A 23,224-nucleotide genomic window follows, 5' to 3' on the forward strand; every position below is an offset into this window, starting at 1 on the left:
AAATTTTTTTTTTCATTCACGATTTTTAAAAGAAAAATTTAATTTTTCACTCTTTTCTTTCTTTTCTTTCTCTAACTAACAGTAAATCCAATATTCGATTATATTGATATAATAGAAGAATAGGTATTCCCATCCATATCACAATTGCTAGGATAATAACCATATAAACTCTTTAGTTTTCTTTTTTTGATTGCATTTTTTTTGTTTTATTTTATCACTTTTTTTTATAAAGTTAAATTACCTGCCCCATTCAAGATAGATCATAAAGTGTGTTTAAACGTAAACACATAACGAGAGCTGCCGATTGAAGTCCCATAAATTATTAAATACAATATTTAAAAACCCATTTTTTTTTAGTTTTTTTTGTTGTATTAGTAAGGAAGAAAGTCCCCCACACAACCATATTGGTTATAGTATTATTTTTAAGAAAGAAAGAGAAAGAGAATTCCACGTGATTTCTACCACCATTATTTAAAGATCCATTGTTGTCCAAGTTATGAAACATATTACTATTGAAGATGAATTTAAATTACAAAGTAAAGATGATAATGTTAATACAAAAAATGATAATAATTTAAATTCAATTGATGTGATTGGAACTAAAAGAAGTTTTACATTCACTACCAATGGGAAACCAAATTTGGAAAATAAGAATTTAAAATCTATTGAATTGATTGAAAAATCAATTATTGATTACATTTCTGAAATCGATCATGAAAATTGTTTACCAAATGATGAGGATTCATTTTTCATTTGTGATTTAGGAGAAATTAAAAAATCTGTTGAAATTTGGAATAAGAGTTTACCTTCTGTTCAACCTCATTATGCAGTTAAATGTAACTCAAATTTGAAGGTTTTACAAACTTTATATTCATTGGGTGTTAATTTTGATTGTGCCAGTAAACAAGAAATTGATTTGATTTTATCAATGGCTATTCAACCAGATAAAATCATTTATGCTAATCCTTGTAAGACCAATTCTTTTATTAGACATGCTAATTCACAGGATGTTAACTTGACTACTGTTGATAATGTTCATGAATTGTACAAGATTAGTAAATTTCACCCTGGTTGCAAAATTTTGATTAGATTAATTACTGATGATTCTACTGCTCAATGTCAATTGAGTACTAAGTTTGGGTGTGATTTATCCATTGCCATCAATGAAATTTTACCAATTGCTAAAGAATTAGGATTAAATGTTCATGGTGTTGCCTTCCATGTTGGATCTGGTGCTAAAGATTTCACCAGTATTTATCAAGCAATTAAAGATTCTAAAACATTGTTTGAAAAAATGTTTGAATTTGGATTCACTCCACAGTTGCTTGATATTGGAGGTGGTTTTGAAAGAGGAACTTTTAATGAACTGTCGAAGATGGTTAATTTTGCTTTGGAAAAGTATTTCCCATTGGAATATACTACCAATCATGGGATCAAGTTTATTGCTGAACCAGGTAGATTTATGGTTGCAAATGCATTCACTTTAATTACTCATGTTATTGCCAGACGTGATTTAGCTGAAAATGAAAATGATGTGAAAGCAATGTTGTACATTAATGATGGTGTTTACGGTAATTTGAATTGTATTTTGTTTGATCACCAAAATCCAAAGGTTTATGTATTAACCAACAAGAACCAATTATACTACAAACAAGAATTATTGGAAAAATCTCAAAATCAAAAAGGATTTAATTATTCAGTATGGGGTCCAACATGTGATGGATTGGATTGTGTTAGTTCATTTGTTCAATTATCCAAAAACATTGAAGTTGGAGATTGGTTATTTTTTGAGAATGTTGGTGCTTACACCAGCTGTGCCAGTACTAGATTCAATGGTTTGAGTACTGGTGAAACTGAAACTCTTTATGTTGATTCTTCAATTTAAGTTTCGGTTGTCTATAACTGGTTGTAAAAAATAATTATATTTGTGTGTATTTTTCGTAGTTCTAGAATTACACATTCCTGATCTTAATTTTGAAGTGTACGTGTGTTTGGGTCTGCATAGGCTTTTCCCTTTTTTTTTTCAGGGCTTACGCGAGTTGACTGAAATCAACCGATTATATAATCATTGTTTGTCTTATTTTTTTTTGGTTTCTAACACGACGACATATTTTTTTTTTCTTTCGTTGACTAACAATTGAGAAAAATTTCTTGTGACCTTTATTCATTTTGGATTTTCATAAAAACATCATCTTTGTTTTTTAATACAATATTTTGTGATAATCAATTAGGTACCCATTGCCCTTTCCTACAATCCTTCCTTTTAGTATTATCACAATGTCTGATCAAAACATTCAACGTAATACTAACCAAATCAATAATGCATTGAATGCGATACAGAAGAAATCAAAATCGGCTCACCAGGCGCAAAATAGCAAGAACGTACCTGTTTGTGCCAAAGTTGAAGATAGGGATTATACCATTTATGTTACTGAAGAAGGTGAAAAGATTTCAACTGTTGAAAGAGCTGTCAAATCAGTTAGAGCACCAGCTACTTTTAAACCAACTGATAATCAAGTTTTCTTACCTAATGGATTACCAAATTGTGAATTTTTAAAAAATCATTTTATACAAGAAGGTAGATTACGTGAAGAACAGGCAATAAAAATCATTAAAATGGCCACTCAAATTTTAAGTAATGAACCGAATTTATTAAGTATAACTGCCCCAGTTACTATTTGTGGGGATGTTCATGGACAATATTACGATTTGATGAAATTATTTGAAGTTGGTGGTGATCCTGCCAGTACCAAGTATTTATTTTTGGGAGATTATGTTGATAGAGGATCATTTTCAATTGAGTGTTTGATTTATTTATATTCGTTGAAAATCACCTATCCAAATAGTTTTTGGATGTTGAGAGGTAATCATGAATGTCGTCATTTAACTGAATATTTTACATTTAAAAATGAATGTTTACATAAATATTCGGCTCAATTATATGAAGTTTCTCTTACAAGTTTTAATGCCTTACCTTTGGCTGCTATTATGAATGAACAATTCTTTTGTGTTCATGGAGGATTATCTCCACAATTGACAAGTTTGGATAGTATTAGAAGATTACATCGATTTAGAGAACCTCCAACTAAAGGTTTAATGTGTGACTTATTATGGGCTGATCCAATTGAAGAATATGATGAAGATACTTTGGATCAAGAATATGTGACAAATACAGTTAGAGGTTGTTCATATGCATTTACATATAAAGCTGCTTGTAAGTTCTTGGATAGAACTAAGTTATTATCCGTTATTCGTGCTCATGAAGCTCAAAATGCTGGGTACAGAATGTACAAACGAACTAAAACTATGGGATTTCCTTCCTTGTTGACCATGTTTAGTGCACCAAATTATTTGGATAGTTATAACAATAAAGCTGCTGTGTTGAAATATGAAAACAATGTGATGAACATTAGACAATTTAATTCTTCTCCACATCCTTATTGGTTGCCTCATTTCATGGATGTTTTCACTTGGTCATTACCATTTGTTGGGGAGAAAGTTACTGATATGTTGGTTTCTATTTTGAATGTTTGTACTGAAGAAGAATTGGATGAAGATTTACCATTCACAGAATCTCAAATTGGTATCCAAACTGCTGAAACTCCAGTGTCTCCAAGAGCTCGTCCTCCAATTGAACCAGTTTCAGAACTGACCCGAACAAATGAAGTACTTAAAGATGAAGATGAAGATTTGACTTTAGAAGAAAAGAGACAAGCATTACGTAATAAAATCATTGCCATTGGTAAAATGTCCCGTATGTTTCAAGTTTTACGAGAAGAACAAGAGAATGTTGCTCATTTAAAACAATTAAACAGTGGTATCTTGCCCAAAGGATCTTTGTTACATGGTGCTGACAGTTTATTAAGTACAATTAATTCATTTGAAGAAGCTAAAGCTGCTGATAGAGTCAATGAAGCTTTACCTCCTTCTCAAGAAGATATGAAGAAATTACAGCAAGAAAAGAATCAAAGAATAAGACAACAAATTGAAAATCAACAAAATAGTGGACCTGTATTTCAAAGATTGATTAGAAAATTATCAAATAATTAGGTTTTTTTTTAGTGTTTAATATAGATACGAACGATTAGTGAAATGAATATCTGTGTAGAAGAAAATCAAAAAAAAAAATAAAAAAATAAAAAATTGTTCGTGGCAAACGAATGCAGCAGAAAAAAATGGCAAAAAAATAAATCGGGGCAAACGGGGAATTGAACCCCGGGCCTCCTCGAATTTTATGTTTAAGTTCTTAAACCCAAACGAGGAATCATACCACTAGACCATTCGCCCTTTTCGATGTTTGCTTAAAAATCCGTAATTTCTACTATCCGTGAAACAACTAATATAAATGCTATATAGTATCCTTTCTTTTAGTATATGATGTATTGATTATGGCTTATTAGAACTGTGACATATTATAAGTTTAATAGATTATGGATTGTTTCTATAGATTTTATTATTCAATTAAAGTTCAAGTTGAATAATCTCCTTGGTGATTGGATAGTTTTACATGACATGAAAAAAAATCAGATAAATGTTGAGGGAAAGTGGAAAAAAAAAAAGTTCAAGTGAATTTACTACTTTCTTCTTTTACCATAAATTTGAATTGGAATTCGGGTCCATTAAATTCCGTTCCTTGGTAGGTATGAATTTGACGATGGAATGTCTTTGATGATATCTTGAACGTTTTAGAAAAGGTGCCTTGAAGTCTGTTACATTAAAACTACTAATAATCATGAAATAATTCTAGCACACTAATTTTTTATAGTATTCATTAAAATCAATATATATTATCTTGTTTCATTTTTGTTACTATCATATTTTGTAGCTAATTTATCTATTGACCAGTTTGTTGATTATCAATCTTGTAATATCAATGGTGATTTATATCGGCATAATCAAGTGGAAATCACATGATATTTCTTTTTTTTTTTTTATTTGGTGAATTCTGTATCGCTCATTTCTCAGCCGAGAATGAAGTGTATATAAATAGATGAATTTCCTCCTTTTTCACAATGCAATACAGTCGTTGCAGTTTTATTTCGCGCTAGTTTGAGCATAATTTTCAGATCAGTGAGTCAAAATTATTTGCACTATTTGCAAAGAAAAGTTCATATTAAGGCGGTCAATATATTTGATACTAGTGCGCAAAAAATGTTCATATTACGTGACCTCTATTTGTTCATACTAAAAATGTATGATATATGATATGAACAAAAAAGGGCAGCTAGTTTGAAAGTATTATTTCCCCTAGTGTGAACATTTTGACTCCACTTACTATGAACAATTAATCTCCCTTACTATGAATTAAATTGTCGCACTAGTATTAATAATTTCTTTGAACTTGGTACGAACTGAAAGTAGAAACACTGTATATAAAATTTTATTATTCTTTAGGATTGAATTTATCTCTTTCTTGCTTTAATACCCCAGCATGTACCTTGTAAATATTATTTTTAGCATAATGCTTTTGAAATCGGCAGAGAATTTTTTTCTTTTTTTCTACTGTTTGATTTGATATCTACTAACTCAATATAAATAGTTATTATTATAGCATTTTCGATTATTATTCAATATAAATTTTATTTTGTTTTGTTTTTTTTATGTGTGTGTAGATTGGAGCTTTCTGATTGTAGAAATGTATACACTAACGACAATGTGTATTTCATGTTGAACTAGAGATTTCTGTGTACTCATTGAAAATGGGCAAAACTATTTAAAGTGGATAATTTTTCCCTTCGTTGGAAAACCGAAAAACTAATTTTATTGCTCTTTTTCTTTTTCTTTTTGATAGAAAATACCTTTACATCTCCTGACGACTGAGAATCTGATTAACCATTAAGATAATTGATTGAAGTTGATGCATAGTGAAAATGACTGAATTGAATATTTTCTATTATAAACATATACAAATATAAAATAAGAAAACTTAACTTATTATTTATTAGCAAGAGATTAATTCCGCACCTAAATTGGGCACGTGATTATATAAATTCCATTCCTGCATATCACATTCTACTAACTTTGATTTTTGATTCTAGCAGAGTTTTAATTTATCTTTGTTCTTAATATATATATGAGTTTTTCTGTGCATGTGTGTTATTCGACTTTAATATGTTGTAGTAATCTTTTGACTCTATTGTTCTGTATATCGAACATGTCCATAAATATATCTATATTAATTATTACCAATCTTTTGAATCGATTAGATGTTGGTTCAATTTTCACAACTTACTTAACATTTCATTTTCCAATTTCAACAAAACAGGGCGTGTGGCGTAGTTGGTAGCGCGTTCCCTTAGCATGGGAAAGGTCATGAGTTCGACTCTTATCTCGTCCAGTTTTCTTTTTTTTGCAACTTTAACTCGTTTTTGTTTGATATCCGAGTTTTTTTTCTGCTTCTGAATAAATTATGCTACTTAGTGAAGATGTTCTCCATTTCCGTTTGAGATTACTCTTCTAACCTATTCAGTGTAACATGAAAATATTCAGATATCATAGTTCAGAACCAATGGGATTACCATTTTCAGAGAACTTTCAAAGTAGTTAAGCTTTTTTTATTTGTTTTTGTTTGTTTTGTTTAATATTACAACTGACACAATAAAGAAAGTTTACAATTGGTACAACGATAATTTTGCAATTGGCAATGATTAATTTATGATTATAAAAACACGTGTGCTGGACTATATATCATGGTAATATCAATATTACTAATCTAATTAATTGAGTTCATCAATGGTAGAAAAGTCGTGAAGAGATAAAAAAAACTATAAATACTATATGCTTTGTTCAATTTTGTTTGGGTATTCTTAATAGTAATTCTCCAATAATAGATAAAAAAAAAATGTTGGTTCTGATTGTGATTTTGGTTGTGGGAATTGCAACAATTATTCAAGCTGGTACAGTACCAGGATATGAAAATTTACAAATTCAATCTGAATTATCTAAACGTGAAAATTCAGTTGATATGATCTATAATTATTTAACTGATTCAGAAATTGATTTTATTAATGTTCATTTGAAAAATTTGACTAATTACAATAGTACTCGTTGTGATCAATGTAAATATAGAATGAGATATGGTGGATCCTTGATTGATGAATATCCTGATCAATCTCATTTAGTTAGTTTGTTGTTGTTTAAGCATTGTTTGGTTGTCAATAATAATACTCAATCTAGATGTAATCAAGTTGATTTCTTTATTTCAAATGATTTTGAGAATGAGAAGAAATACAATGATGATTTTGATTCTGGTATTAGACGTGCTGGTGGACTCAACTTCTTTGATAATGATTTCTTAAGAGTATTAAAAAATTTGAATGTTTCAAATGATTTAGATTTAGAGTATTATTGTTTCTACAAAGATAGACGTGCTTGTAATTTACCAGAAACTCCCGATGTTGAGGAATTGTTTGGTGTTTCTCAATGGTGGCCTGCAAAACAACCACATCATTATTATGAACCTAAATACACTAATAATTCTGAAACTTTTAATGTCTTGCATTTCAGTGATATTCATTTGCAGCCAAGATATTATGTTGGTACTGAATCTAATTGCACTACTACTCCATGTGGTATCCCAGAATCTTTCAACCAAGAGCTACCATCTCAAGATTATAATTTCACTGATTATTATAAATCATTCAATCCAAACTTGACTAATTTTGATTTATCCTTCTATCCTGATGCACATTATAACGAGAATAATGAGTATATCAAAGGTGAATATTATGACTATCCTAAATATCGTGGATGGAATTTCAAGAATTCACCAGCAACACCATTTGGTGCTTATTTAGCAGATTCTCCTGAATTATTAATGAACAATTCATTGATAAATATGAATAAAGTCCATCAAGATGTTAATTTTGAATTCTCAATTTTCAATGGAGATTCTGTTGATCATTTACTTTTGAGAAGAACCCCAGAATATGCTAAATCTGTTGCTTTTAAAACATTTGGTGCTATCAAAAAGATTCTTGGATCACTTCCAGTTTTGTCCGTATTAGGAAATCATGAAATCAATTTTAACTATGGACAACTTATTCCTCAAAGATTCAACAATAATCAAGGATACAATGGTGCAGTTGATGAGTTGGTTGACTTGTGGGTGTACAATGAATGGTTTGATCAGAAGGATGTTAATGAGCTCAAAAGTCACTATGCTGGTTTTCTGTATGTAACAAACCGTGGTTTGAAAGTGATTGGGTTGAACTCCAATGCGTTCTATCAAAAAAACTTGTGGAGTTACATCAACCATACAACTGAAGCTGACTTATTCGGCCAATGGAGTTTTTTGGTTGATGAACTTTTAGCCAGTGAAAGAAAAGGACAAAGGGTATGGATCGTTACTCATATTCCCCTGGGTGATTATGACACTTTGCCAATAGCATCTAGAATTTTTGGTAAGATTGTTGAAAGGTTCTCTCCATATACCATTGCTAACATTTTTGTTGGTCATACTCATAAAGATAGATTCCTGATATTGTATTCATCCAATTCATCCCAAGAAGTTGAAGATATTATTAACATGACATGGAATGTGCAATCTGTTTCTCCATTAACTAGATTAAATCCAGGTTGGAGATATTATGAAGTTGAAAATGAAAGTTTTAATATTATTAATTCATACAATTATTATACTTTGTTGAATGAAACTTTTGTCAATGGTGGTGCTGAACCTGTCTGGAAATTTGAATATTCTGCTAGAGATTTATATGATCCAGAGGGAACATGGCCAGCTAGGGCTCCATTGAATGCTACTTTTTGGCATAATTATGTTGTTACTCCATTGAAAAATCAAAGTAACATCGAGTTTAATCAAAAATTCACTAATTTACAATATAGATTTGGTCCAAGTGTTGCTAATTGTCAAAATGGTACGGTTGTCTCTAATCAATGTTATAATGAGAATTATTGTATTGTTACTTCATTTTATTCTGATGATATGCAAAAATGTCTTAGAAATTAGAAGTTGTTTAGGTTTGTATAGAATTCACATCATATTTTGTTGAAATAATTTACAAAATTTGAATAAAATAAATGTAATACAAATTACCACCAATTCAAATATCAAGTCATTGAAGATGACCAAAAGCTATAGTAATTAATAATCATTTGAAGAAATAAACATCATTTCGAATTAGAAAATAATTATAAATTTACCAAACCTTGTTAATTATTATACATAGTCAAAAACCAGGTAGTTTAAGCAAACATCGAAAAGGGCGAATGGTCTAGTGGTATGATTCCTCGTTTGGGTTTAAAGACTTAAACATAAAATTCGAGGAGGCCCGGGGTTCAATTCCCCGTTTGCCCCGATTTATTTTTTTTGCCATTTTTTTCTGCACTTTTTTGAAAAGGTAGTCCAAAATAAAAACATAACAAATTTATTTGAGAATAATCATTACCAGGTTTGGCTATTTGATCTGGGAGACTTGACATATGGTGGGATTCTATCACAACTCATATACTGAGATCATACTTTCCTTTTGTTTCTTCTATTACCATCTGTAAAAGGAATGTAAAAATTTGCGTAATATATTCTTTGATTTCACAATAAAAAAAATGACAACTGATTAGTACTTAACTTTCACTGTCATACGGCATTAATGTTGAGAGAGACTCATAAAATTAATCTAAATACAAGAAAAAATGAAACCAACTATAACTTTATTAATAGTCGATTTGAAATAAAAAAAGAAATCTTATGGACGAGATAAGAGTCGAACTCATGACCTTTCCCATGCTAAGGGAACGCGCTACCAAACTACGCCACACGCCCAATTTCTTGTTTGTTTTTTAGTGCACATTTTAGAAACTATATCAAACTCACGTGAATCAACTCTGTTAAATATATTTTACACTGAGAGAAGAACCATTAAGATAGATATATCTATATATATTTTTTTTATAAATGCCCAATAGACCACTGTTTATCCATAGTAATATTCTAAAAGTCGACAATTATGACGCAGTTCAAGAACCAGAATTACGTATCTCTTACAATACAAGTTCGATATGATTTTAACTTATTAAAAACCAAGTATTCAGGATTACACTCCATACACTTCATACCAACCATCCATAGAGGCTACTCATATTCCATTATCCATTAAGTGCTATCAAAAAAAAAAATATCACTAGCGGTTACAAATAATCAGTGATAAAAAAAATTTCAAAATGGACGAGATAAGAGTCGAACTCATGACCTTTTGCTTGCAAGGCAAACGCGCTACCAACTACGCCACACGCCCAGTCTGTTATATCATTAAAACTGTCCTGTTTTTGACACTAATAGGGTTGATGGAAAAAAACTCCGTGGAGGACTAGTTGCCTGTAAGATATATGATATTAGATGAATAGAATATAGTATAATATGATTTACAACTCACCATTATTACATATTTTCACTTTCTTGTTGTTTCCTGGTCTGATTTACCCTTGTTGATGACTTTGTTTAATTGACGAGATAGTATTTAGAAAAATGGGAACGGAAAGAAAAAAAAAAAAAATTACACTTAATCGCCAACACCTTGTTCAAACTCCACAACTCGACATTTACAAATGACAAGTAAACAAATCTTAGAAATCATCAATGATGAAAGGATAAATGATAAAAATAAAATTGAATGTTTATATAATATATTAAATCAATTAACTAAATCTGAATTACTTTCAATATTTCCATCTTCAATAACTTCAGATTTCAAGTATCGATATATTATTGAATTAATTAAAATTGAATTATTAATTATTAACTATAATGGAGAGGAAGAAGAAGGAGGTAAAAATATAATTGGAGAATTGATTAGTGGGATTAATAAGAAGATGATTGGATATAAACATGATTTAAAAGATTTTAAAAGTTGGTTTATTAAAATTAAATTACCTGATTTACAAAGTGATTATCAATATTTAATTAAAGATTTAAATTATGAAAATTTTATTGATTTAATAAATAAAAAATTATTAATTATTAATGGTATTCCTAAAAATGAATCAGAATTTGAAGATTTTATAAAAAGAATAAATTTAAAAATTTTACAACTTTATTTAATAAATTGTTATGATTTTAGAAACGGTAATATATTGAATTATTTAAATGATAATTTAAAAATTGATAATTATAATCATGAAATATTTGAAATTATTAATCAAACAATTATAAATAATCCATTTGTATTTAAAAATTCATTTGAACAAATTATAAATTATGATTTTAATAATGGGTATTTTAAATTAATTAAAAATTATATGAATATTGATAATTTATACTTAAATATAATTGAAAACAACATTATTAAATTATCAAATTATTTCACATTAATCAAAATCAATACCATTTATGATATCCTTCAAATTGATGAGAATTCAATTGATTTAGAAGCATTTATATTTCAAATGATTATAAAGAATAAATTTAATAATGAAGTCAAGATCAATCAGTTGGAACAAACTATTGATTTCAATAATAAATTTGAGTACTCAATGGAGGATCATATTAAATATATTGGGAAAGTAATCAATGATGTATAAGTTGAATATATATATATAAATTGGATAATGCGCAATGACGCAACATGGTCACGTGAGCGGGATTGATTTACCTCGTGGGGGGGATTTAACGATTTCGCAACTTTAAATTAATAGAAATGATCAACTGATAAGATAACAGACAACAATAAGAGTCAATGAATAAATCCAATAATAAGATAAGAAGAACAAATCATTGTCATAATGATGTTTGTTCATAAGTAAATCATTGTATAGGTTATGATACTCAACTCAACTCGACTCATATAAAATATAAAATTATTTCATTATAATTAAAGTTTTTCACATTGTTGAACGAAAAATCTTTTTCTCTATCACAGAACTATCATCATCATCATTATCATCGATATAAATCATGTCCGATACAAACGAAAGAACTTCATTACTTAATCCACTGATTTCAAGAAATGAGGATATCGATGAGAATGAAATCATATCTTATGTTCAACATAGAAGACAATCAATAGCTGCATCAACTATATCCAATGAGAATTTTCCTAAATCATTCAATTTTCAACATCATAATCAACATCAATCAACAATTTTGGATGGAAACACGTTAGGTAGAACAATATCTAATATTTCTACTAGATCACATAATACAATTCAAGAAATAATATCCAATCAACAAAACTTACCACCAGAACCAAAAACAACAATTTATTCTGAATTTATTAAAATTTCACAATTTTCAATTCCTTTAATTATAACATTTTTATTACAATATTCATTAACTGTAGCAAGTGTATTTAGTGTTGGAAAATTAGGTAGTAATGAATTAGCAGCAATTAGTTTATCTTCAATGACTGCTAATATATCAGGATATGCAATTATTCAAGGAGTTAGTACTTGTTTAGATACTTTATGTGCTCAATCATTTGGTAAAAAAGATTTTAATTCTGTTGGAATTCATTTTATTAGATGTACTTATTTATTATTATTATTATTTATTCCAATGGCTATATTATGGATTTGGGGAAGTTATCCCTTGTTGATTAAAATAATTGGAAATGATGAAGATAATGAAAAAATGTGTCAATTAGCAAGTCAATATTTAAAAATTTTAAGTTTAGGTATACCAGGATTTATAATTTTTGAAAATGGTAAACATTTCTTACAAAGTCAAGGAATTTTCCATGCAAGTACTATTGTTTTATGTATTTGTGCTCCATTAAATGGTTTATTGAATTATTTATTGGTTTGGGATAAATCAATTGGTTTAGGTTTTATTGGTGCTCCTATTTCTGTTGTTATAACCAATTGGATAATGTGTTTATCATTATTAGGTTATATTTATTTCATTAATGGTTATCAATGTTTACCCAAAACATCATCATATTTTAGTTCTGTATTTTTCACAAATTGGTCAAGAATGATTAATCTTTCAATACCTGGTGTTTTAATGATTGAAGCAGAATGGTTTGCATTTGAAATAATTACATTTGAAGCTGCTAAATTTGGTACTTTTACATTAGCTGCTCAATCAATTATAAGTACCACTTGTGTTATATTTTATCAAATTCCATTTGCTTTATCAATTGCTTCAGGTACTAGAATTGCATGGTATATTGGAGCAGCATCTAAAAAATCTTCAATTATAACTACAAAAGCAACAATTTATTTATCTATATTATTAGGATTATTCAATTGTTCAATATTATTTACATTTCGAGATTTTTTTGTTAAATTATATACTACTGATGAACGAGTTATTGAATTAGCTAAAAAAGTATTAATTATTGGTTCAATTTATCAAATTAATGATTGTTTATCATGTGCCACTGCAGGTATATTAAGAGGTCAAGGTAGACAAATGATTGGTGGAATAATGAATTTGATTGGTTATTATTTATTAGCTTTACCAATTGCTTATATTTTTGCATTTATTTTAAATTATAAATTAATTGGTCTTTGGTTAGGTATGTTAATTGCTTTGATGTTTGTTAGTTTAAGTCAATTATATTTTGTTATTAATAGTAATTGGGATAAAATTATTCAAAATTGTATTGAAGAAGGTATTATTGAAGATGGTAATTTAAATATTGAAGCTCATTCGATGTTACCAAGTATGAGCAATTCATTAGTTGTTTGATTATATTATTTATGCATTACAAAAAGTGTATATATATATATATGTATAATGATAAACATTAATAAATGAAGAAATAAAATACAAATTAGCTAGTTGATGATAATAATACACATCGATATTTATATAAACGATAACGAAAGAAATAATGGAGTACTAAAAGGGTCTGAAATAATTACATTCTATGACCACCAAGTTGTAATAAAGATTTAGCAACACTAAATTTATTTGGAGTTGTAAATTGTTGATTATGTATTGGTGAAGAAGTAAGAATATCTTCATCATTTTGTTGATTCTTTCTTGATGATAGTTTATCGTTATTGTTATGAGCATCTTCTTCATCATCATCATTTACTTCAATGGTAGCATTTTGATCAATAGTAGTGTTATTAATAGTAGTATTTTGTATAATTGTCAACTCATTATCTTCATCAATGATAGTTTCATCATTTGAATTACCTTGAGATTGAGAACCTGGAACAACTAATGGTGCAGCTTCGTTGAATGATTTTTGATACAGGAATTGTGAAGGTGGTCTCATTGAGTTTGCTCTTTTGATAGGTGTTTTCAAGATTTTATTAATTGATGGTAAACTAGTTTTACGTTCATGATGTTTAAGATATGCAGATGATGACGTTGTGTTTGATGTGTTGTTGGTAGTTGTAGAAGAAGATGATGATGATGGAGGGTTGAGAATTATTGAAGGTAAGTGATTATTTGACTCTTGGCTATTTGGATAGTTGATGAATGAAAAGTTAACCACACCTTGTGAATTATTATTATTGTTACCTTGAGAAGAAGAAGGGGTAGTATTATTCTTGTTATTGAAAGAAGTAGTATGGTTAACAATATCTAAACCATATTGATCTTGCTTTTGAATCAAAGGTAATTTCTTTTGATTAGCATTATAAAACACAGAGTTTTTTCTAATTTGGAATAATTTAAGTTTTTGACTTCTTTTTGCAGTACCTTTTTTATTTGCAATTTTATTTAATTTGGATTTTGTTGGATAACTATCAATGATTGATCTATGACGAGGAGTGGCATTTAAGTTAACATTGATTGAATGAGAATAACTTAAAATAGTAGGTGTTGTTTGTTTTTGTTGTTTCTGTTGTTGATCAGGTGGAGTTGGTAAAGGTTGAATAATAGAATGATAGTCAGGAGAATTGAAAGGACCGGTATTGGTAGCGGTTGAACAAGCAGAATTATTAAAAACAGGAGAATTTTTAGCAGAAGTTGGAGGACTTTCTAATGAAGCAATAACTGAATTTAGTTTAATTGAAGTTGATTTATAATTACCTGATTTTGGTGAATGATATTGTCTAGTATTATTTGAGGAATATTTTAAAGATTTAAGACGCGTTTCTTTAGATTGTTGAACTTTATAATAGGCCAATTGTAATTTTAATTTCAATTTAGTAGCGGCTAAACCAACAGAATCATTCTTGAACGCGTCATTAGTTGATTGAAGTTTTAAACCTGAATTGGATTTAGTAGAAGTGGATCTATAATTTGAAAAACTAACAGCTCTTAAAGGAGAAAATTTTTTGTTTAAATTTAAAGTAGTTGCAGAGTTTGAAAGGGCAAAAGATTTTGAAATTAAATCAGTTGAAGATCTTGCAAATGAGATGGAATTGTTGTTTATTGGTTTTCTGATACTGTTGAATAAAGTTGGTCTTGATTTCTTTCTATCTTTAGTAGGAGTACTATTTGGAGAAGTTGAAGTAGAATTCAAATGGGAATCCTTGATAGTTGATAATGCAATTCTATTAGTAGTAACGGACATGATTGAAAACAATGATTAAATGCAAACTAAATGAACTTTTTTGTTATATATCAGATGACTGAATGAAAAAGTGGTAATAAAAAAAAACAAAATTTAAGACGTGAATAATTCTTTTTTTGAGGAGAGGACTGTTTCTCTTCTTTTTTTTTTTTTGTTTGTCTGTATGGGTATTAAATGCAAACGAGTTATAAGAGGATATCAATTGAGTATTGATATGTAATTGAAGTAAACCAAAAGATACAAGTTGGATAAACAGTTGAAAGAAGAAGAAAGTTGAAATAAATAAATAAATAAAAAAAACAAAAAAAGAAGAAGGATGAAAAATTTTTGGGTCGCTTGTTTTTGGATTGTAGGGAAATAAGTTGGTGATTAAGTATTAAGTATTAAGTATTAAGTATTAAGTATTAAGTATGAGAGATTATTACATAGGACAAGAGGTTTTGTTAACCTTAGTGTTAGTGTTAGTGTTAGGGTATTGGCGTTTTTTGTTACCCTTTCCCCAATCGGGAACAATTGTAAACATAAACATTCGCACAGCGTAAAAGAAAGAAAATTTTTTTTTGTTTTTTTTGCAATTAAAATTTATTCTGCGTGAACGTGACTTGCGTGTACTTTCCACATTCACATCAAATCAAATCACCATCAACACTTACATTTACAAGGTTGATCTTAAGAAGAGTTTGGCTATGGTATTTGAAAGGAGATTATCCAGGTTTTATTAAAGATTAATGTTTACTAATTGTAGTGTGAACATCAACAAAAGAAAAAAAAAATAAGGGACTCCGTATCTAACAAGAAAAAAAAAAGAGAAAGAAAATCAACATAAACAGAAGGTTAAACCAAATTATAAAAAAATCCCTTTTACCATAAAGTAATAAATCGAAAACAAACTAATCCAAGACAGCAGCAACAGAACAATGTGCTTTGAGAGATTTAAATTTATCTACTGTACACACACACACAGGGAGAGACCGAGAGACAGAAAGACATGTATTGCGTTTCATATTGATTGGTCTTGTTTGAAAGTGCAGTTGGCTATTTATGGACAATTACATAAACAGTAAGCATGTCTCCAATAATTAACCAGATGTGATGTAATGTATAACTGTGTCTGTACAGTATAGTACAGTACAGTATGTGAGTGTGAATATTAGCCGACTGTTATTTGTTATTTATTTTGTTATTTTGGGGAGAGGGCTCTCTCTAATTCTTGAGCAACCAAAAGTTCAAAAAAAAAAATAAAAAATAAAAAAAAAGGATCTTGAATGTTACAATAATATTTTGATTTTGCACTGAAAAAGGATCTCTAGTAATTCCTTATCTGTTACATTTCAGAAACAATCCATTGATATGGTCATCATTTGAAATTACATCCATTCATACGCCCATCCCTCAATTCATGATTCAATGGTTGAATGAAAGGCTGTAAAGAAGAAGAAAGTTCTGTAATTACGACACGAACTCTTTTCAACCAAAATGTTTACTAATTGGCAATAATTACACGACTTGTAAATTGCAGCCAAACCCAAATTAAACAAACCAAAAAAAAAATCGAGACGCGCGCAAAAAAATAAAAAAAACTAAAAATTTAAATTCAACTAAAAAAAAAAAAGATTCAAAGTTTTTTCCTTTGTTGCGAGTGTCGTGTTTTTCTTTGTTATGTAAATGCTTTTATTATTGAGTTTCCATTTCGCGACATGACACGGGTGATTCACCAACTCGATAATGAGCTTAAATACCACCATTGGGACATCTATCCTATTCATGGATAGAAAGGAGAGAAAACAAAGGAAGGCTAATTCTAACGTGGATCAAGAATGATGAGTTTGAAATCGAGTACGACATAACATTATTGGGTCGATCCTTTAACATCACATTGTATGAAAATCATTTGATACAATCTCGTATGAAACAAATTGAATTGTTTGATGAAAGATTGAAAGAGAAATATTTCCATGTTGATATTTTTACATTATATTTACATTTTTGCCATATCATTATTCATGTAATATGAGTTAATTCCTAATTACGATACATTTTTCTCTTATTATCATTGTAAATGGAGGGATAGATGAAAAAGATGTTTTTCTTCTGAACCCTTTTTGGCATTTGTTATAAATTTGTTTATTTTTGTTTAGATTTTGCACATTTTTGGATTTCTTCGAAATATTTAACGCATACAATTTGGAAAGCAGGTTCAACACAATTCGTCTTCTTCCTCAAATGCTCTTCGTGTTGTGATACTGCTAGACCGTTGTGAATTAGAATATGATGTCAATTTTACTAGTAGTAGAATGATGGGTTATAAAGTCAATAGTCATCAATTCAGTTTATAAAGATAGACGAACGATATCTCCATATGTTATCCAATCATCGCGTATGTATGACGTGTGAGAATTGTTTGTCACGATCATTATTCAAAAGGAAAATGAAAAAAAAAAATTAAAAAAAAAATAAAAAATCGCGTTTTGTTTACATACTCATCCTTCAACACACAGAACAGAACAGAATCTCACCAAGAGAATTAAACGAGAACAAGAACAACGGGATAATTAAAGAAACCAATTTTCAAAATTGACCCAGTTTCTAAATTAGGGACTACTATCCTCAATGTAATACAAGCAACACCATTTGTTTAATCAGTTTAGTGATTCTTGTATCCCTCAATCAAGTATTTGTTGAGTGTGGATCTACTAAAACACCAAATTAGGAAACGTGACGCAAAATATCTCCCTTGTTTTTTTTTATTTGTTTTTTTTTGTTTAAAGAAACAACAACAACAAAGTTGAATCACAAATTGAAGGAATCTTCTTCTTTTTCAGACCTTAAAGAGAAAACACGATTCTAATTGATCTAATACACAATCTTTATTGGTAATTGAGTCACTCCCCACAGCCTCTATCATCTAACCGCCTTAGACTTTCAACAATTCTTAATATCAGAAGTTCTACTCCATTGGATCTGAAGGAATCTTGTGTATTTGATATTGAACAACATACCCGATCAATTGAATGCACCTAAAGTCCTCTATTACTTTAATCATCTCTCATCATAGTCATCTAATTGTTAAGAATACATTCCTTAATTCTATATTTAGCTTCATTCCCATTATTCTTTTTCTTCTTCTTCTTCTTCTTCGCTGGTATTTTTGTTACTGATGCGATGCATGTAGATTTTTTTTTTTTCAATAATCAAATGTTTATTGTATTGTTTGGTTGAATTTCTTTACCAAATTAATGAAAAATACAAATATTCTCACAAACTCCGACTTCACACTTTCCAATTAACTTAAAACACTCTTCTCTTTTTTTTTTTTCAAGCATCCCCCATTCATCTCGTAAAAGTAGTAAAGAAGGTTTTTTTTTGCTTTTCTTTATACTTTACTCTGACCGGAAATCATTATCACGTGCAAACCCTCGGAATTGATTTTTCTGAGAGCGAGTCACGTTTTTTTTTATCTGAAGTTGATTTGTTATCAGTTCTCACAATGTTACCAAATTTAACTTAGCCACCCAAAAAAAAAAAAACTCAAAAAGAAGAGAGAAAGATAGAAGTGGACCTATAAATCATTACTTTATTATTTAAACCAACACAATAACACAACAACAAATTACAATGGCATCAATCAGATCAAAGATATCTAGTTTAAGAGAATATTTAACTCCAATTAATCACAATTCAAATTTTTCTACAACTGGGGAAATTAGTCCTGAAGAATTTATTAAAGCGGGTGATTATTTAGTTTATAAGTTTCCAACTTGGGAATGGTCAAGTTGTCCTAAAAAGGAATTAGAAAAATCATTCTTACCATCAGATAAACAATTTTTGATTACTAGACATGTTCCTAGTTATCAAAGAGCAAATACTTATTTAACTGGAAATGAAAATGGAAACGATGGAGATGATGACGAAGAAGAAGAAGTTGATGAAGATGGATGGGTTAAATCTAAACAAATCAAACATGGTAATGATCATAATTATGATGGTAAGAAAGGTGAAGAAATTGAAGAAATTCCAGATATTGATGAATCACATGAAGAAGACGACGACGAAGAAGAAGAGGATTTTAATGATTCTGAAGAATTTGATATAATTGATAATAATAGGTTAAGAAAATATGATTTATATATAACCTATTCAACTTCTTATAGAGTACCAAAATTGTATTTAGTTGGATTTGATTCAAATGGTATTCCTTTATTACCTAATCAAATGTTTGAAGATATAAATCTGGATTATAAAGATAAAACGGCTACAATTGAGAAATTACCCGTGGGGATAAATACCACATCTGTTTCTATCCATCCTTGTAAACATTCTTCTGTTATGAAAGTATTAATGAAACATTCAAAATTGAAAAAAGAGGATATTAACGAAGATATAAAGAATTTATCAATTGATGATAAGAAAAAACAAGATGTAGATCTGGATCTGGAACAAGATGGAATAAGAGTTGATCAATATTTAATTATATTTTTGAAATTTATAGCTAGTGTTACTCCTGGTATTGAATATGATTATACCATGGATGCTTTATAAGTTAATAAACACATGTGTTTCTATAAGTAAGAAAACAGTTATCGGAAATTTGCCCCACACCCGCCCAGCCCTTTTTGTTCCCGACTCGAACCGGCAAGGTTTTTTTCTATTTTATTTTTTTATTTTTTTCTCGTTGTGTCAATCTTGTCGTACTGCAAGAAAACAGCAAACTTACTTACAGAGACAGGAAAAAAAAAACAGACAACAAAATGGAACCCATAATCTCATAAATATCAGCTAACCCCAACAAACAACTAACTAACCATGTCATCATCTTTAAAGAATAGGAAACATATAGATGATGAAGAGGAAGTAGATGATGATGAAGTATCATCATTTTCAGATTCAGAACCACAAGGTTTATCTACTTCAATTGATCCTTCCACAGGTACCGTTTTAAAACCAATTTCATATGATGAACCTCATCATAGTCATCATCATAGTCATCACCATTATAATATACTCAAACCAAAGTTAACTAGAGATGACAATGAAGAAGAGGAAGCAGCAGATGATAGAGGAAGTATTAGATCTTTATCTAGAAGATCATCAATTGATCTGATTAAGAAAAAACACAAGAAGAAATCTAGAAAGAAAATAATTGAATCAAGAAGATTTATGTTTATATTTGGTACAATTATTGGATTAATATTTGCTTTAATGTTTAGTACAAATTCACATCCATTTAACGGAGAATTAGAAAATTTTATTAAATTTGATCAATTAAATGGAATTTTTGATGATTGGAAAAATTGGAAAGATATTTTACCAAATAGTATTCAATTATATTTACAAGAATCAAGTAAAAATGAAGATAATGATGGATTACATGGACTGGCTGATTCATTTAGTGTTGGAATGAGATTAAAATCTACTAAAAATTTCACTGAAAATCATAATGTTGTTTTAGTTCCTGGTGTAGTTAGTACTGGATTAGAATCTTGGGGTACAACAACTACTGGAGATTGTCCATCAATTGGATATTTTCGTAAAAGATTATGGGGTTCATTTTATATGTTAAGAACTATGATTTTAGATAAATCATGTTGGTTAAAACATATTATGTTGGATGAAGAAACTGGGTTAGACCCTCCAAATATTAAAATTAGAGCAGCTCAAGGATTTGATGCTGCTGATTTTTTCATGGCTGGATATTGGATTTGGAATAAAATTTTACAAAATTTAGCTGTTATTGGTTATGGACCAAATAATATGATTAGTGCTAGTTATGATTGGAGATTAGCTTATATTGATTTAGAAAAAAGAGATGGATATTTTTCTAAATTAAAAGCACAAATTGAATTGAATAATAAATTAAATAATAAAAAATCGGTATTAATTGGCCATTCAATGGGTAGTCAAATTATATTTTATTTTTTGAAATGGGTTGAAGCTACTAATAAATCATATTATGGACATGGTGGTTCAAACTGGGTAAATGATAATATTGAAGCATTTATTGATATTAGTGGATCTACATTAGGAACTCCTAAAAGTATCCCTGTGTTGATTTCTGGAGAAATGAAAGATACTGTACAATTAAATGCATTGGCAGTTTATGGATTAGAGCAATTTTTCAGTAGAAGAGAAAGAGTTGATATGTTACGTACTTTTGGAGGTATTGCAAGTATGATACCTAAAGGAGGTGAAAAATTATGGGGGAACTTAACCTATGCCCCTGATGATCCACCAATCAATACTTTTAATGATTCAGAAGTTACAGAAGGTAGAAAACCACAAGATCGATCATTTGGTACATTTATTCAATTTAAAAATCAAACTAGTGACGCTAAACCATATAAAGAAATCACTATGGCTGAAGGTATTGAAGAATTATTGTCCAATTCACCAGATTGGTATAGTAAAAGAGTTAAGGAGAATTATTCTTATGGAATAGCATATACCAAAGAAGAATTGGAATCAAATAATCAAGATCATTCCAAATGGTCAAATCCATTAGAAGCAGCATTACCAAATGCTCCAGATATGAAGATTTATTGTTTTTACGGGGTTGGCAATCCAACAGAAAGAGCATATAAATATATTTCTGCTGATAAAAAATCAACTAAATTAGATTATATTATAGATGCAGAAGATTCAAATGGGGTTATATTAGGTGATGGAGACGGTACGGTATCATTGCTAACTCATAGTATGTGTCATGAATGGTCAAAGGGAGATAAATCGAGATATAATCCAGGAAATTCAAAAGTTAAAATTGTTGAAATTAAACATGAACCAGATAGATTTGATTTAAGAGGAGGAGCTAAAACAGCAGAACATGTTGATATTTTAGGTAGTGCTGAATTGAATGAATTGGTTTTAAAAGTAGTTAGTGGGAATGAAGATATGATTGAAGATAGATTTGTTAGTAATTTGAAAGAAATTGTTGAAAAATTGAATTTGTAAACGATATATAGAAATAAACTAAGAGAAAACGAATAAAATTCTAGATTATTATAATAATAATAATAATAATAATAATAATAAGAAACATATAAAATGTAGATCTTTTTTTTCTTTAAAGAGAGATCGGCAATTGAAGAAAGATTACAAATTGCTTCTAGATTGAATATGTGGGGTATTCTTTTAATCATGAGCCCCGTGGTTTTATACAAATACGTAAAATGACAAAAAAGAAAAGAAAAGAAAACAACAAGGAAGAGAGATGTAATACTGAACACGGAGATATGAAACCTTCACCATGGTTTGATGATTCTTAAAAAAAAAAGCCATTGATATACTGCACGGAGTTATAACCCGTCCACACGAAGAAGAAGAAGAAGAAGAAGAAGAAGAAGAAGAAGAAGACAAAAAAAGAAAAAAGTAAATGGAAATTCAGGGGAAACTAAAAATAAACCCGAACACACACACACACACACACACACACACACACAAAATAAAGGGGGGAGGAATAAAAAATGATGAGGTCAAAAGACAGAAGAGAAACTGAAGACCGGGAAGATGAAACAAATAAAAGTGAATTTAGTAAAAAATTATACAATCAAAAGTATAATTGTTATTATAATAGGGTTTTCAATCTTTAAGATTAATACAATTGTACTAAAAAAGAAAGAGCAAAGTAGAAATACAATTTTATTATTGAATCAATAAAAATTTAGGCGAGATGTATGATAAAACAAAATGAAATGAAATAAAATGAAATAAAATAAAAGTGGAGATTTTAAATTTTCATTTTCAAAATAAGGTATACAATTGATGATGATGATGATAACAATAATACAGGGCGGAGA

The 23,224-nt window shown here is 29.1% G+C and overlaps 8 protein-coding genes and 5 non-coding genes across 13 annotated transcripts; 9 read left to right on the top strand and 4 right to left on the bottom strand. All coding sequences in view use genetic code 12, as the record gives it.

The window, feature by feature from the left end:
- Positions 1 to 496: 496 nt before the first annotated feature.
- On the top strand, positions 497 to 1,885 carry SPE1 (ornithine decarboxylase; the record flags this gene model as incomplete). Its single annotated transcript, XM_002550040.1, has 1 exon — positions 497 to 1,885. The coding sequence occupies one exon, from the start codon at positions 497 to 499 to the stop codon at positions 1,883 to 1,885; it is 1,389 nt and encodes a 462-aa protein (XP_002550086.1).
- A 392-nt stretch (positions 1,886 to 2,277) lies between these two features.
- CMP1 (calcineurin catalytic subunit A) lies at positions 2,278 to 4,050 on the top strand (the record flags this gene model as incomplete). Its single annotated transcript, XM_002550041.1, has 1 exon — positions 2,278 to 4,050. One exon carries the CDS (start codon positions 2,278 to 2,280, stop codon positions 4,048 to 4,050), a length of 1,773 nt encoding a protein of 590 aa, XP_002550087.1.
- Positions 4,051 to 4,193: 143 nt separating this feature from the next.
- On the bottom strand, positions 4,194 to 4,287 carry CTRG_06317. Its single transcript has one exon. It is a non-coding gene; the product is annotated as a tRNA-Pro (tRNA).
- Positions 4,288 to 6,264: 1,977 nt separating this feature from the next.
- On the top strand, positions 6,265 to 6,337 carry CTRG_06302. The gene has a single exon. It is a non-coding gene; the product is annotated as a tRNA-Ala (tRNA).
- Positions 6,338 to 6,841: 504 nt separating this feature from the next.
- On the top strand, positions 6,842 to 8,968 carry CTRG_04385 (uncharacterized protein; the record flags this gene model as incomplete). The annotated part of the gene is made up of 1 exon (XM_002550042.1): positions 6,842 to 8,968. One exon carries the CDS (start codon positions 6,842 to 6,844, stop codon positions 8,966 to 8,968), a length of 2,127 nt encoding a protein of 708 aa, XP_002550088.1.
- A 254-nt stretch (positions 8,969 to 9,222) lies between these two features.
- On the top strand, positions 9,223 to 9,316 carry CTRG_06303. The gene has a single exon. It is a non-coding gene; the product is annotated as a tRNA-Pro (tRNA).
- Positions 9,317 to 9,707: 391 nt separating this feature from the next.
- Positions 9,708 to 9,781, bottom strand: CTRG_06316. The gene has a single exon. It is a non-coding gene; the product is annotated as a tRNA-Ala (tRNA).
- Positions 9,782 to 10,180: 399 nt separating this feature from the next.
- CTRG_06315 lies at positions 10,181 to 10,253 on the bottom strand. Its single transcript has one exon. It is a non-coding gene; the product is annotated as a tRNA-Ala (tRNA).
- A 310-nt stretch (positions 10,254 to 10,563) lies between these two features.
- Positions 10,564 to 11,535, top strand: CTRG_04386 (uncharacterized protein; the record flags this gene model as incomplete). Its single annotated transcript, XM_002550043.1, has 1 exon — positions 10,564 to 11,535. One exon carries the CDS (start codon positions 10,564 to 10,566, stop codon positions 11,533 to 11,535), a length of 972 nt encoding a protein of 323 aa, XP_002550089.1.
- A 373-nt stretch (positions 11,536 to 11,908) lies between these two features.
- On the top strand, positions 11,909 to 13,645 carry CTRG_04387 (uncharacterized protein; the record flags this gene model as incomplete). Its single annotated transcript, XM_002550044.1, has 1 exon — positions 11,909 to 13,645. One exon carries the CDS (start codon positions 11,909 to 11,911, stop codon positions 13,643 to 13,645), a length of 1,737 nt encoding a protein of 578 aa, XP_002550090.1.
- Positions 13,646 to 13,817: 172 nt separating this feature from the next.
- NRM1 (Nrm1p) lies at positions 13,818 to 15,431 on the bottom strand (the record flags this gene model as incomplete). Its single annotated transcript, XM_002550045.1, has 1 exon — positions 13,818 to 15,431. The coding sequence occupies one exon, from the start codon at positions 15,429 to 15,431 to the stop codon at positions 13,818 to 13,820; it is 1,614 nt and encodes a 537-aa protein (XP_002550091.1).
- Positions 15,432 to 19,046: 3,615 nt separating this feature from the next.
- On the top strand, positions 19,047 to 19,970 carry CTRG_04389 (uncharacterized protein; the record flags this gene model as incomplete). The annotated part of the gene is made up of 1 exon (XM_002550046.1): positions 19,047 to 19,970. One exon carries the CDS (start codon positions 19,047 to 19,049, stop codon positions 19,968 to 19,970), a length of 924 nt encoding a protein of 307 aa, XP_002550092.1.
- A 264-nt stretch (positions 19,971 to 20,234) lies between these two features.
- Positions 20,235 to 22,379, top strand: LRO1 (phospholipid:diacylglycerol acyltransferase; the record flags this gene model as incomplete). The annotated part of the gene is made up of 1 exon (XM_002550047.1): positions 20,235 to 22,379. The coding sequence occupies one exon, from the start codon at positions 20,235 to 20,237 to the stop codon at positions 22,377 to 22,379; it is 2,145 nt and encodes a 714-aa protein (XP_002550093.1).
- Between the last annotated feature and the right edge of the window lie 845 nt (positions 22,380 to 23,224).

Source organism: Candida tropicalis, assembly GCF_000006335.3.
Source record: "Candida tropicalis MYA-3404 genomic scaffold supercont3.6, whole genome shotgun sequence".
Taxonomy (NCBI): Eukaryota; Fungi; Ascomycota; class Pichiomycetes; order Serinales; family Debaryomycetaceae; genus Candida; species Candida tropicalis.